The sequence below is a fragment of the Euleptes europaea genome, chromosome 3 (genome assembly GCF_029931775.1).
Source record: "Euleptes europaea isolate rEulEur1 chromosome 3, rEulEur1.hap1, whole genome shotgun sequence".
Taxonomy (NCBI): Eukaryota; Metazoa; Chordata; class Lepidosauria; order Squamata; family Sphaerodactylidae; genus Euleptes; species Euleptes europaea.
In genome coordinates, this window is record NC_079314.1 from 11594006 (window position 1) to 11608467 (window position 14462).

The 14462-nt window shown below is 48.0% G+C and overlaps 1 protein-coding gene across 1 annotated transcript; it reads left to right on the plus strand.

Moving 5' to 3' along the window:
- Positions 1-266: 266 nt before the first annotated feature.
- Positions 267-10162, plus strand: LOC130474649 (phospholipase A2 inhibitor and Ly6/PLAUR domain-containing protein-like). Its single transcript, XM_056846341.1, has 6 exons — positions 267-315; positions 4328-4471; positions 5286-5402; positions 6455-6604; positions 8427-8567; positions 10014-10162. Exons 1-6 carry the CDS (start codon positions 267-269, stop codon positions 10160-10162), a joined length of 750 nt encoding a protein of 249 aa, XP_056702319.1.
- The last annotated feature ends 4300 nt before the right edge of the window (positions 10163-14462 follow it).

The following is a 14462-nucleotide window of genomic DNA, read 5'->3' on the forward strand; positions in this document are numbered from 1 at the left end:
ATATAGCAGGAGACTTCCAGGGGATTCCTTCCATTACCCACCGATGCTCGGTCAATGGGTGGAAAAAGGCTGTCCAACCTGGGGGTAAGGGGCACAATCGTCATCCCTGTTGATGACGCAACTTTTGGCATGACCTGGAGGTGATGGTGTTGTATGTGTGTGTGTGTGTGTGTTGGGGGGAAGGGCTGACACTCAGCCCAAGATTCTATTGGAAACCATAATGTTTTGGGGTGAGAGCTAGAGCATCATGCCGTCATTTTTGGATCATGTCGGAATTTGTGTCATCAAGTGGGGACGATGATCGTGCCACCCTTGGTAAGTTCCACAGTCTTGGCTTGACCTGAACAGAATGTATATCTCATAAATATAACTTTTCTGATACTTCCAGTGTTGGTATTTTAACAGCACAGTGGGAAACAAGAGGCATTATACAAACCTCTGACTTAAAGCCATCTGTGAAGTTAGTGATCTACTCCTCACCTGCACCTGACCTGGAGAGTATCCTAGGCCTGCATGAGTCTCTGATAAAGGGCGGGATCCAAATGAAATAAATAAAAGCAGCATGCCCATTGGAAATAAATTCTGTGTCTATTTATAATGGAAATTCACTCATGCCAATTTGTAATGAATGTGCTTGAACCTGAGAAGAAACATGCTACAGAATAGACAAGGTAACTTCTAATTATTGTTTCCCCTCCTAAGGTTTCAAATTGGTCAAATGCAAAATAAGGCTTATTCTTTCTGGGTTTGACAAGGATCAGATTATATACATGTGGGCTGCAGATGTGTTTAAGCATTCTGACTCTCTGGAGAAGAATGGTGGATTGGCTAGGGATTGCAAACTGCTGCTGTTAGAGTAACTATTAAGCCTGAATTCCACTTTTTAAACCATCACATGAAATCGAAGTTCATATCCCTCAAGCATCCTGAACCTAATAGATCTCTGCTTCCTGGCTCCTCTTCCTAAAACTGTACTAGAAGGAAGTCAGTGAACTAAACTAGTCTGTGATGTTGGCAGATCCGAGGGTTGCCATTCATGTGAAACCCCAAAAACTTAAAGACAAAGAATCCAAATGCAGAAAGATCTTTAGGGAGCCATCCTAAGCAGGTCTACTCATAAGTAAGCCGCATTCCTTAGTATCCCAGCCTTAACCTAAGTCATTTAAATAACACTGTAAATAAGTGCTGGACCCCTACCCAACTGGAGAGGGTTAAACCTTGTGTGAACAGAATACCCCTCAATACATTTCCTGTGTATTTTCACAAGCGGAAGAGCTAGAAGTTTACTTTATAACTGGTTTGGGAAAGAGAGCTGAGTAGACCTATCTCCCTACATCCATCTTCCCCCCTCCCAACTGGGGCCCACTGCCCTGCCTGTATTTGCATTGAACCTGAATAGTTCTGGAATGAAACAAAACAAAACTGGAGTTTTATCACTGGGCAATCAACTAGTGTTTATTGCACCATCTGTTGCCTATTAAACCACGACCTGAAAACAGAAAGCAGACCAAAGTTTCTGATGCTCAGAAAACTTTCTAGAGTTGTGATATCAATGCAGAACAGAACTGCTGAGTTAATTTGAATGGGGTTCAAAATTAGGTGGCTCCCTTCCAGTCACCTCCTGAGAGGTACCTCTCTTCTTCTGGACAATTCCTCCTTTCCCTAAGAAAACCACCACATACCAACACCACTTCTATGCCCAAAGAACTTACTACAATGATCTACAACTAATGGTCTCATGGTTCCCTGAGCACATGACTTCTGAATACACCTGGCTCCCTTGCCCTCCTGTGGAACTATAACTCCCAGAAAGCCTTTCTTAAGCCACCTTGAACACATAAATCTGCCTTAACCTATATTAGATCATCTGTCTAGCTAGCCCTGCACTGGATCTCTGCATGTTTTGGCCAGTGGTTTTTCACAGCCCAGCAACCAGAGATCCTTTAACTGAAGTGCCAGCCAGGGATTGAACCAGGCCTGGCAGTGCTACTGTTCCACTTAGGGTTGCCAACTGATAGGTATAAATGAGCCAGGAGTGATCCTGTGCCTTTAAATTGCTGTTTAGTTTGCAAACACCAGCAGATGAATCCTCATTTGATAGAGAGAAGCCTGTCCCCCTGTTGATGTCTTCAGATAAAGCAGCAAGGGCTGTGGTTAAAGGTAACATGCCTATTCCCATATGGTAGGGTTGCCAGCACTGCCTTGGCAAATGCGGGGAGATTTTGAGGGTGGTGCCTATGATAAGGTGGAGTTTGGGGAGGATGTGATGTCATGCCTGGGTAAAAGACCATAGAGACATGGGGAAATTCCTAGAGTGTCACTATGGAGGATATATCCCCCCTACTCCTCAATTTCTTGAAGGCAGGGGGTTGTTACCAGAGGCAGGGGTTTACCTGTTGCAGATGGGCAAATGGCAGGCCCACCATAGGGTAAGAGTTTTGCTGTGTCCTGTGCATTCTCCTCTCCTGCTACCCACTCAACAATTGTTTAAAAACCTCTCCTCCAATGGCTGGTGACCTCTGCACCCCAGCTGCAGCTAAAACCCCCAAACATTATTTAGTTCATTTTTATCTCACCCTTCCTCATAGAGTTGCCAGCTTTTCAACTGGTCCCTCTACCTGTCCCTTCAATATCAGTTTGATTTGATACCAGGTGATGTGCCATGGAAACGTTCAACTGCTCAATTCCACACATTAAGCCTCTATGAAAGTAGGGTTGCCAGCTCTGGGTTGGAAATATCTGGAGATTTTGGGGGTGGAGTCTGAGGAGGGTGGGGAGGGACTTCAACTGGGTATAATGCCATAGATTTCGCCTCCATTTTCTCCATTTTGAAGGGCTGTGGAACAAAAATGCCCATACCCTCACTATGGTTGGAAAGAGCTTCTCAGTGAACCGGCAACCAATCCTTCCCCTCAGGGCAGCACACATGGTTCTCCTATTCCTCCTTTTTATATATATGCCACAACAACCCTGTGTGGTAGGTTAGGCAGAGAGTGAATGAATGTCTGGGTGGGGATTTGAACCTAGGCCTCCCCAGCCCTCGCCTGAAACTCAAACCACTATATGCCATGAACTTTCAAAACCTGGAAAAGGGTAAAATGCTGCTGCATTTACAACCCTTACCCTATGACAGAATCCCCATCCTCCAAGAAGCCAAAGCTGACATCAGCCCTGCTCTTGGCTAGGCTTTTGCATATTGATAAACCCAAACCGAAAATAAACCCGAAAAAAGCCATTTTTGGGTTTGGATTTCCCCAGGCGTTGCGAAGCTCCTGGGGGGGGGGCATTTTTTGAGGTAGAGCCCCCAAATTTGCACATGGCTGCAAGGGACTCTCCTTGCATGAACCCCCAAGTTTGGTGAAGATTGAATACGGGGGTCTGGTTTTATGGGGTCTGGAAGGGGTTGCCCCATCCTCCTCCATAGAGAAAAATAGTAAAGTGGACAAGGTCAGATTCTCTATTGTGAACTTCGCTATGTTTATCTAAGGAGGAGCCCGGCCAACTTTCCCACCATTGAAAACTATGGGCCATTGGTATTTTCTCTCTCCCTCCCCCTCCCCCTCCCCCTCCCCCTCCCCCTCCCCCTCCCCCTCCCCCTCCCCCTCCCCCCCCTCTCTCTCTCTCTCTGTGTGTGTGTATGTATGTATGTACCACTCCCCTATTGAATATTTTGTACTGAACCTCCAGGAGGTGGCTGGAGATCTCCCACTATTACAACTGATCTCCAGGTGACAAGAGTATTCACCTAGACAAAATGGCCACTTTTGAAGGCATTATATACCACTGAAGTCCCTCCCCTCCCCAAACCCTGCCCTTCCCAGGCTCCACCCTCAAAACCTCCAAGTATTTCCCAACCTGGAGCTGGCAACCCTACATGTAAGGGACTCTGCTTATAAAGGTGGATGGAAATTACTGTCCTCTTACAACTTATTTGTTGGTTTTTAAGGCAAGAGACAGACAAAGGTGGTTTGCAATTGCCTTCCTCCACGTGGCAACCCTGGACTTCCTTGGTGGTCTCCCATCCAAATCCTAACCAGGGCTTAATTTCTGAGAGCTGACGAGATTGGGCTAACCTGGGCACTGCTTATAATATAGCGAGTGAAAAGGACCCATCTTCTCTGCGCTCCCTCCCTGCTGTACCTTCTGGCCTCTTTCCCAGCTGCCTGAGCTGACGTGTCCACTTCCTAGTAAATGTCGTTATGGTCAGCAAGCCTAGGACAGATGTCAGTTCCAGTATGTGACTGAGCCTCCCCGAAGCCAGAAGGAACTATCTCACACACCCCATCCTTCTAGCCTCTCCCCCACCCTCCTGCTCTTTCCCGCCCAGAAGCTATAAATCCCCCTGAACTCAAGTCTAGTCATACCTCTGGTAGCTCCTTCACCTCAGTCTTGCTTCCTGTCTCTTGTGTGTTTCCTGAGACCATGCGGGCATCTCTGACCTTCTGGGTCTTCTGCATACTGCTGACCACCGGTAAGTTCACAGAGTCGGATTCATTGTCCAATCATAACATTGAGAGGGTCCAGTGGTGACCAAAAGGATACTGCTGCCAATGTCCCGACTTTCATAGCTAAGCCAGGCTGACATCATCTGACATTTCTTTGCTGCCCTTACACTCTAAAGAGTGCGGCAAGCTGTACATACCCTAGAGGGCTTCTCAAACTCTCATGAGTGGTGTAGTGGTTAAGAGCAGTGGACTCTAATCTGGAGAACTGGGTGGGTTTCCCCACTCCTCCACATGCTGCCAGCTGGTGACCTTGGGCTAGTCACAGTTCTCTTAGAGCTCTCTCAGCCTCACCTACCTCACAAGGTGTCTGTTGTGGGGAGAGAAAGGGAAGGTGATTGTAAGCCGCTTTGATTCTCCTTAAAAGGTAGAGAAAGTCGGCATATGAAAACCAATTCTTCTTCTCCTCTTCCTCTTCTTCTTCCTCCTCCTCCTTCCTCCCTCCCTCCCTCCCTCCTCTCATGAGACTTTGGCCACTGTTTTGGCTGCCTTAGAAACAGGCCACCAGAATCCATATCCGAACACTTTTGTATCCTCTGCTTGTTTACAAGCACACAAATCCTAGCCCTTCTGTGTACTTCCACAAAGTTAGAGCTGAATGTGAGCCTGGGAAAAGCCCACAGAGGAGCAACAGGGAACCAAGAAAGTCCAAAGAAATGCGATGAGGTGTCCGCTGCAGAAAGACAATCATACTGTTGCCAATAGATAAAAACCTGCCCATTGGCAGAGAGGACTTCAACTGGCTCCAGCTCGTTAGTTTATTCTTCTGTTTCTCCATTGCAGGACTTTGCTTGCAATGTGAATACTGCAGAAGTGACACTCACTCCTGCAATGGGGTCCCGCATACGTGCGCACCGGAGGAAAACGCCTGTATCATCCTTACCACAGAGGTCAGAAAAGGTGAGTGGTTTTGGCATTTGTGTGGGAGGGGCTTGATTCACAGGGGCTTCAGCCAGTAAAAGGTCTCTCTCTCTCTTGTTCTCGTTCTCTCTCTCTAAATTAGGAAAGGGTACACTATGAATTTGTATTGATTTTATGACAGTTTTAACTATTGACCCCCCCAAAGAATGTTAGGTTTGCTTGCAATGCCTTAGAGACCCTCATCCTCCCCACCCACTAGGGTTGCCTGCTATTACAACTGATCTCCAGCCGATAGAGGTCAGTTCACCTGGAGAATATGGCCGCTTTGGCAATTGGACTCTATGGCATTGAAGTCCCTCCCCTCCTCAAACCCCACCCTCTTCAGGCTCTGCCCCAAAAACCTCCCACTGGTGGCGAAGATGGACCTGGAGAACCGGGTTTGATTCCCAACTCCTCCACATGAAGCCAGCTGGGTGACCTTGGGCTAGACACAGTTCTCTAAGAACCCTCTCAGCCTCACCTGCCTCACAAGGTGTCTGTTGTGGGGAGAAGAATGGAAGGAGATTGTAAGCCGGATTGTCAATCGGCATATAAAAACCAACTCTTCTTCTTCTTCTTTCAAAGAATCTCATGTAGCAGGACTTGGAAAAATGTTTGGTGAGCCCATAGCTCTGTGGCAGACCATCTGCTTGGCATGCAGAAGGTCCCAGGTTCAATCCCCGACATCTCCAGTTAAAAGGGTCAGGTAGAAGGTGATGTGAGAGACCCCAAACCTGAGACCCTGAAAAGCCGCTCAGTGCAAGGCAGTCTGGTATTTATGCAGGATTGCCAACCTCCAGGTAGTAGCTGGAGATCTACTGCTGTTACAACTGATCTCCAGCTGATAGAGATCAGTTCACCTGGAGAAAATGGCTGCTTTGGCAATTGGACTCTATGGCATTGATGTCCTTCCCTTCCCCAAACCCCGCCCTCCTCAGGGTTCGCCCCAAAAATCTCCAGGTATTTCCCAACCCTGAGCTGGCAACCCTATATTTATGCCACCCAGATGAAAGTCGCTCTCCTTCCTGATGATCACTTTATGCCTCTTTCAGGGATGGAGGTAACTGTGGCTACCTATAAAGGCTGCACCAGACCCAGCTACTGTGCTTCCTCCCCCATGAGCATCCGAATCCCTTCCTATCATCAACGGAGAGCCAACAAGTGTTGCCAACAAGATCTTTGCAACTCAGGAGCGGTGCAACGTAAGTTCGGGAGGGCTCATAGCTCTGTGGCAGACCATCTGCTTTGTGCACAGAAGGTCCCAGGTTCAATCCCCGACATCTCCAGTTAAAAGGGTCAGGTAGGAGGTGATGTGAAAGACCCCAAACCTGAGACCCTGGAAAGCCACTACCAGTCTGAGTAGACAACACTGTCCATGATGGACCGATGGTCTGATTCAGAACAAGGTAGCTCCGTGTGTTCATATGTGTTCAAGTGCCTTCTCTCTTTTTTCTATCCCCCTCCCAGCTCATGCTCTAAGGCTGCATCCACACGTCATTGGCTATTTCACTATCCTTGTGCTATAGCAACCATTCACCTTCTTAATGTTCTTGTCCACACAAGAAAGTCTGGTTGTGAACTATGGCTATTGAGCAATGATGGTGCAATAGCCGGTGATGTGGGGGTTGCAGCTCGTGGGCTGTTTGCTTTACCCATTGGCGAGCCCTGGGGGAGGCCACACTGGCATGCTGAACTGAGACCCAAGCTTTTCACAGTTACAACCACAGCAGTGATTTGGGAGAACTGAGAGTGGAAGTATGCGTCTTTGCAATAACAGCTGCGACCATGGGGCAGCAATGGCTGACTCTGTGGAGGACTGGGACCATGGGCCAAAATTCTGTGCGTGGATGAGTCCCTGAGGGACAACTGGTGGATATTGCCTGAAGTTGGAATTGCTACCCTGCTTAATTCACCTGAAGTAATGTTCAAGGAAGAGCCCTGTGGCGAAGAGTGGTAAGCTGCAGTATTGCAGTCCAAGCTCTGCTCACGACCTGAGTTCAATCCCAACGGAAGTTGGTTTCAGGTAGCCGGCTGAAGGTTGACTTAGCCTCCCATCCTTCCGAGGTTGGTAAAATGAGTACCCTGCTTGCTTGGGGGTAAAGGGAAGATGACTAGGAAAGGCACTGGCAAACCACCCCGCAAACAAAGTCTGCCTAGGAAACGTCGGGATGTGATGTCACCCCATGGGTCAGGAATGACCCGGTGCTTGCACAGAGGACCTTTACCTTAATGTTCAAGGAAAAGGTGATTGTTCCTTATTGTGGAAACATCTGTGGAATTTTGTGAAGCACCCTCAGAAGTACCCTCAGCTTGGGGCAGGAGCAGTGTTAGTGATTCTGGGGCCCTGGACAAAAGTCCAGGATGGAGTCCTCCATCTCCCCACTGCCAGGGCCAAACAAGGGATGGCCCCAGGGTTGCCAGATCTCCCCTCACCACCAGCGGGTGCTTCATTGTGGTGGGGCTGGGGGGATGATTGGTGCAATAATGTCCCTTCTGGGTTTACCCCAGAAACGATGGGGATGCTGTAGCACATTCCTCCAAAAACTCTATGGTTTCCATCACGTTTTTGGATGAACATGCTAGAGTTTCCCAGTCACTTCCTGAGTAAACCTGGAAGTGACGTTAATTGCCCCTCTTTCAGCTGGCCTGCTTCCGCCTGCCAGCTGAGGGGTGGCAGGAAACCCCCCTTCATTGGTGGGCAATTGCCTGCCATTACCTGGTATCTGGCAACCCTAGATGGCCCTTACCTTGCACGAGGTGGTTGGGAGCCACCCCTGCCGCTGGAAGCAAGCTATCTGAAGTCCATATGGGGCAGGCTCAAGGGTGGCAGGATCCTGCTCTTCTTCTTTCCCCTTCCTTCAGGGGGAATGGTCATGGATGGTTGCCCCCCCCCCAAGTTCGGGGCCCAGGGCAACTGCGCCTGTTGCCCATTGGCAAGACCACCCCTGGTTCGGAATCACAAAACTCTTGGTAGGATTTGGGATGGGGAAGGGTCTTCTTCTCGGTCTCTGTGCTTCTTCCCAGTGCCACCCCTACGGCTCAACCTAAACAGGATGCAGTGTCCTGGATGCCTGTCATCGGATCCAAAATGCCCGCCCACTGAGATCATCAACTGCCGAGGCTGGGAGGTCTTTTGTGTCTTCTATGAAGTGTGGACTGATGACGGTGAGATCTACAGATTGTGTTTGCACTGTAGCCTTTTCTTGTGGGGGAAACGGGCAGGCATGGCTGTGAAAAGCTGACCCAAGATGTGGTTGAGGTGGGTTCAAGTTAGGGTTGCCAACCTACAGGTATTAGCTGGAGATCTCCTGCTATTACAACTGATCTCCAGCCGATAGAGATCAGATCCCCAGGAGAAAATGGCCACTTTGGCAATTGGACTCTATGGCATTGACGTCCCTCCCCAAACCCCACCCTCCTCAGGCTCTGCCCCAAAAATCTCCTGCTGGTGGTGAAGAAGGACCTGGCAACCCTAGATTGAGTCTACCCTCCCAAAATGAGTCCAGTTGCAACCACATGAAATTCTTGTTTTGACTTCATTTATTTAGATATTTATACTGCACTTTTCTCCCCAATGAGTCCTTAAAGTGGCTTACAACATTGTTCTCCTCTCCTCTATCAATCTTCATGACAACCCTGTGAAGTAGGTTAGGCTGAGAGTTACCCAAGGTGAGTTTCCATGGCAGAGTTTCCATTGGAACCTCTGTCTCCCAGATCCTAGTCCCGCACTCTGACCACTATACTACACTGTCAGGATATCCTAACCTTCCTGATGGCATCCACACATGGGGAAATTATAGAAACATTTTGAAAGTATTGACTTAAAAATTGCAAGCCGATCCAAGATAATGTGCATGAGAACTCTCCCCTCTCAGATTCATTTGCATTTTAATGTTTTAAAAACTAATTTCCACATGAAAAGCAATTTATGCTCCTTGTTTCCCAAATGGATATCTCCAGTTCTGATGGGTTAAAATGTGAACACTCAAGTCCCCCTGCATAATCTTTACTCTGCTCTTGCAGCAAAGCTCGAACAGACTTGACTTTAAAAACGAATTGCAGGCTTGTGCTATCTCAATTTGCCTGGGGGCCATGCAGAGAAGGGAGGATTTTTAACACTTTAGCCTTCCTTTGCCGTGCAATCCTAAACAGAATTACACTCTTCCAAGTTTATGAGCTTAGCAGAATGTACCTCTGCTTTTATTTATTTACTTTATTTATACTCCTTTCTTCCTAATGGGGATGCAAAGCAGCTTATCTCCTTCTCCCCTCCTCCATTCTATTCTGACAACATCCTTGTGAGGTGGGTTAGGCTGAGAGTGTGTGCCTGTGCCTGGCCCATGGTCATCCAGCAAGCTTCTGTGGCAGAGCGAGGCTTTGAACCTGGGCCTCCCGGACCCTAGTTTGGCACTCTAACCAGCGGGTTCTCTGCTTTTTCCAGGCTGCATGAGCTTGCAGTTTGCGTTTCATTGACAGCATGAGATGTGTGATCTTTGTCTTGTCTGTTTGAGCCCTGATGCAACGCAAAGCAGCGCGAGAGAAGGCTCTCCTCTGTGTCCATTCACTGAGCTAGCAACTGCGCCTGACCTTTTATTCCCCCCATTGCTGCAGGTGGCAGAATCTCCACCATTTCAAAAGGGGGCTGTGGAAACAAAGAAGCATGTATGCATGAGCCAAACATCATTGGAGTTCCTGGGCTGTTTCTGGAAACAATCAGGAGGACAGAATGCACTCATGCTCCCATGCTGCGTCCCAAGTAGCTAGTCCCTCAGGGGGAAACCGTTGAGGCCGAGACTCTGGCAAAGCCAAACCTCCACTGAAGCATCTCTCAGCTTTCCAACATCGGAGTCCAAAAGCTCAGGCATCTTCCCCGGGAGGCGATTCTCACGGCCTTGTTGGGTGGGACGGGTGGCTCCGTTGCCTTTGTAACCCGATCAAAATGAATAAAATCCTGCCAAAAAAATCACGCTTCTTTAAGGCTTACCTGGATCTGTCTTTAATCAAATTTTGGGTTGGTCAGGTATTTTTTATTTATTTAATTATATGAATAAATAAATGTATTGCAAACAGTCATTGACCAGCGTAACAATAAAAAGGAGCAATCACAATAGTACGCTTCAGTGAGGTGGTTCACGTAACAGCAGTGATCTCCGTATTCTGGTAGCGATATAACAGAACTTTGCCCCTGTGTGTGAGATGGTGGCATTCTTATTTTCAAGTAAATAATTCACCATTAAGACACTAGCATGGTTAGAATAGCTAGAATATCCAAGGAACCTGGACAGCAGAGGCAAGATTAGGCGATTTCTGACGTCCCTATAGAATTCACAATTCAGTAAAATATGAGCCACTGGCTCAGTTGTGTTGGCACTGCAGGGGCATAACCGTGCCTCCGCTGGAATCTTCCACTAAGTAGGACAAATGGCAAAGTATTAAACCAAGCTCTAGAAAAAGCCCACTGGTTTTTAGAGAAGGTGATAGCTGTTACGTGCATGGCTCCACCTTTTATAGTAGTCATTTTGTGCTTGGCTCGGCTTCCCGTGGAAGCCATTTTACAGTTATGGCCAACACCCTACATTGGAATTCCAAAGGTGACCGCAGTCTTCCAAAGGTTGGGGACGCCTGTGGTAAAGCAGACAGAGGCTGCACTTTCAGCTGCCCTGGCCAACCACACTCCGACTAGGGTTGCCAACCTCCACAGGGTGGCAGGAAATATCCCACTATTACAACTGATCTCCAGCCGATAGAGATCAGTTCACCTGGAGAAAATGGCCGCTTTGGCAATTGGACTCGATGGCTTTGAAGTCCCTCCCCTCCCCAAACCCCGCCCTCCTCAGGCTCCGCCCCCCAAATTTCCCAACGCAGAGCTGACAACCCTAACTCTGACAGAACCAACCTACCGCCTATTCGATTCCAAAGACTTCTCTGCTAGGGCCCGTTGTGCCACTTAGTGGCAATGAGTTCCATGGACTAGCAAGTTCCATTGCACAGTTATGATGGTCTGTGGCAGCAAGATGACAAACCCTGTTATTGCACCCGAGACTCTAATTTGTCCATTGAGATGAGATCTTTCCTAGTCTACTTTGTTGGCTGAATAGAGTGCATTTAGAAATGATATGCCTGGGAAGGGCAGCTGTGAAGGAGCTAGAAAAGATTGTTAAGTGGAAGGATGTGGCACTGGCAACCAAGATCAGGTTAATTCATGCCATCATATTCCCTACAACTATGTATGGGTGTGAAAGCTGGACAATGAAGAAAACTGATAGGAAGAAAGTAGATTCCTTTGAAATGTGGTGTTGGAGGAGAGTGTTACGGATACAGTGGACAGTGAGTTCTAGATCAAATCAAGCCTGTACTTTCCCTAGAAGCTAAAATGACTAAACTGAGGCTGTCATACTTTGGTCACATTATAAGAAGACAAGAGTCACTGGAAAAGACAATCATGCTAGGAAAAGTTGAAGGCAGCAGGAAAAGAGGAAGACCCAACAAGAGATGGATTGACTCTATAAAGGAAGCCACAGCCCTCAGTTTGCAAGTTCTGAGCAAGGCTGTTAAGGATAGGATGTTTTGGAGGACATTGATTCATAGGGTTCACCATGAGTCGGAAGGGACGTGATGGCACTTAATACATACACATCAGGGTTCAGTCTCTGTAAACCATATGATAGCAATTGTGACATTAAAAAATGGATTTAAATTTCTGCATCTCAGCGGCCGGAGGGAAGGCAGCATTGTATAGCCCGATCTCATCAGATCTCAGAAGCTAAACAGGGTCGGTACTTGGAAGGGAGACCTCCAAGGAAGACTCTGCAGAGGAAAGCAATGGCAAATCACCTCTGCTTAATCACTTACGTAGAAAGCCCCTAGCTGGGATCACCAGAAGTCTGCTGCGATCTGATGGCATGACACACACACATCTCTAGTGGCAATGAATTCCCTAAGTTGAAAGTGCAAAAACAGCACCTTCTGGAATTCTCCCTGGCCAACAGTCACAGGTATAAGAACCACATGCTATATTAGGGTGAAAAATACACCACCCCCCAATCTTCTCAGTAGCTTACACTTTAGGTTTCAGTGCCAGAAGTTTGAGGGTCATTAATTAAAGTCTCAGGAGCTGTCCGTACAGCTCTCAAGCCCGTGTGACCATCTGGACATTGAGGCCTCCAGAACTGGATGCACCCAGGAATGAACTGCTGCTGCTGGCCACACACGGACCTTGCTGTTTTAAAACTGTAAGTCATTCTGCTTGGATGTTGCACACACACAGCTTGAATCCGGGTCCCGAGCATTTCTGAGAAATGTTGTCATGGGTGGGTAGCCGAACACAAGGACATGCTTCATCCAGTCTTGGAACCGGATGCACCCAGGAAATGGATCAGAACTCTCTTCATTTCCCGCAAACCTCTTAGATATGGTCCATCAAGACTTTTAGCACAACAAATAAATCCCTTAGTGGTCAGCCTTCTTCCAGGCCTGCTCCGGAGGGGTAACTTGGTTCTTTTTAGATCAAGGAAAGTGCATAACCTGGACTGAGCAAGGCATCATCTGGACTCTCCCATTTACAGCCTCTCACTGCCCATGCATGGGGAAATCCCTGGATGGAATCAACACATACACATTATTTGAGAAAAACTGGGGAGGGGGGTTAGGAGAAATATAATTCAGTAAATAAATCACAATAACTGCCCCCTTCTCTGTTCACTTTGTGCTTCCATAGGGTTGCCAGCTTTGTGTTAGGAAATAACTGGAGATTTTGGGGGTGGACCCTAAGGAGGGTGGGGTATGGGAAGGGGAGGGACTTAGGGTTGCCAACCACTAGGTACTAGCTGGAGATCTCCTGCTATTACAACTGATCTCCAGCCAATAGAGATCAGTTCACCTGGAGAAAATGGCTGCTTTGGCAATTGGACTCTATGGCATTGAAGTCCCTCCCCTCCCCAAACCCCACCCTCCTCAGGCTCCACCCCAAAAACCTCCTGCTGGTGGCAAAGAGGGACCTGGCAACCCTAGAGGGACTGCAATGGGTAGGATGGGCCAGGTCCCCCCCTCTCCTCCAGTGGGAGGTTTTTGGGGCTGAGGCAGGGATCGTGTGCGCTTCACCACGCCAATGTGATCGCGTCACTTCTGGTTTACATCTGGCAGTGCCACATCACAACAGGCCTTTTACCACTCAAACTGGGAGGTTTTTGGGGTGGAGCCTGAGGAGGGTGGGGTTTGGGGAGGGACCTCAATACCATAGAGTCCGATTGTCTGTTATGGGAATGTTTAGTCTGGAGAAGAGGAGGTTGAGAGGGGACATAGAATCATAGAGTTGGAAAGGACCACCAGTAGGCTGACCATATTTCCTTGAGACAAAAACGGGACACTGGGATGGCAAAAACGGGACAGGGGTTATGTAATATTCTGTAATCATGCAAAAGCAAGATGATAAAAAAAGTTTTATTACCCAAACATATTGAGCTTCTTCAGTGATAGAACCCATACAAAAAATTAGATAGATGTGGGGGGGGGGGGGCGCTGTCATTCCAGTCCCAGAACACTTGTGCTAGTCCCGGGGGCTGTCATTCCACCCCTGGGGCTGTCAATCCAGTTCCAGAACATTTCCGCTCATCCCAGGGGCTGTCATTCTGGTCCCAGAATGCTTGTGCTAGTCCCATGGGCTGTCGTTCCAGTCCAAGAGTAATGTATCTGGGTTTAAAGACTTTACTGGAAAATCCATTTCACATTTTCTTTGCAACTCTTTTTGTGCTGTAATGGTATTTCAATGGAGCTCATGCAAGCCAATTGGCAATCCAGGCTCCCATTGTCTTCAATGGGCTGTGCAGCCTCTCCCATTGTTTCTAATTAGCTAGCCTGTCATTCATTTTAGTGCATCCCGGCTTCACCTCCTTGCTTTCACCCACTCTCAGAAACTAGCCGTGATGAATCCGAGGTGGCCAGAGGGGAGGGGAAGGCAATTGTGCATTTTTTGGCATGCGGCTTCAGAGGCTCGCAACAGCACAGTGGGTGAGAACGTGTTGATTGACGGGCCACGTTTTGCTTCCACCCATAACGGGAAAA

What these genes read in the sequence shown, in the direction of transcription:
- LOC130474649 (XM_056846341.1), top strand. Translation starts at nt 267, where the DNA reads ATGTCGGAATTTGTGTCATCAAGTGGGGACGATGATCGTGCCACCCTT. An exon ending in CGATGATCGTGCCACCCTTG is followed by an intron (nt 316 to 4,327) that starts GTAAGTTCCACA and finishes TTTCCCGCCCAG; the next exon opens with AAGCTATAAATCCCCCTGAA. An exon ending in CTGCATACTGCTGACCACCG is followed by an intron (nt 4,472 to 5,285) that starts GTAAGTTCACAG and finishes TCTCCATTGCAG; the next exon opens with GACTTTGCTTGCAATGTGAA.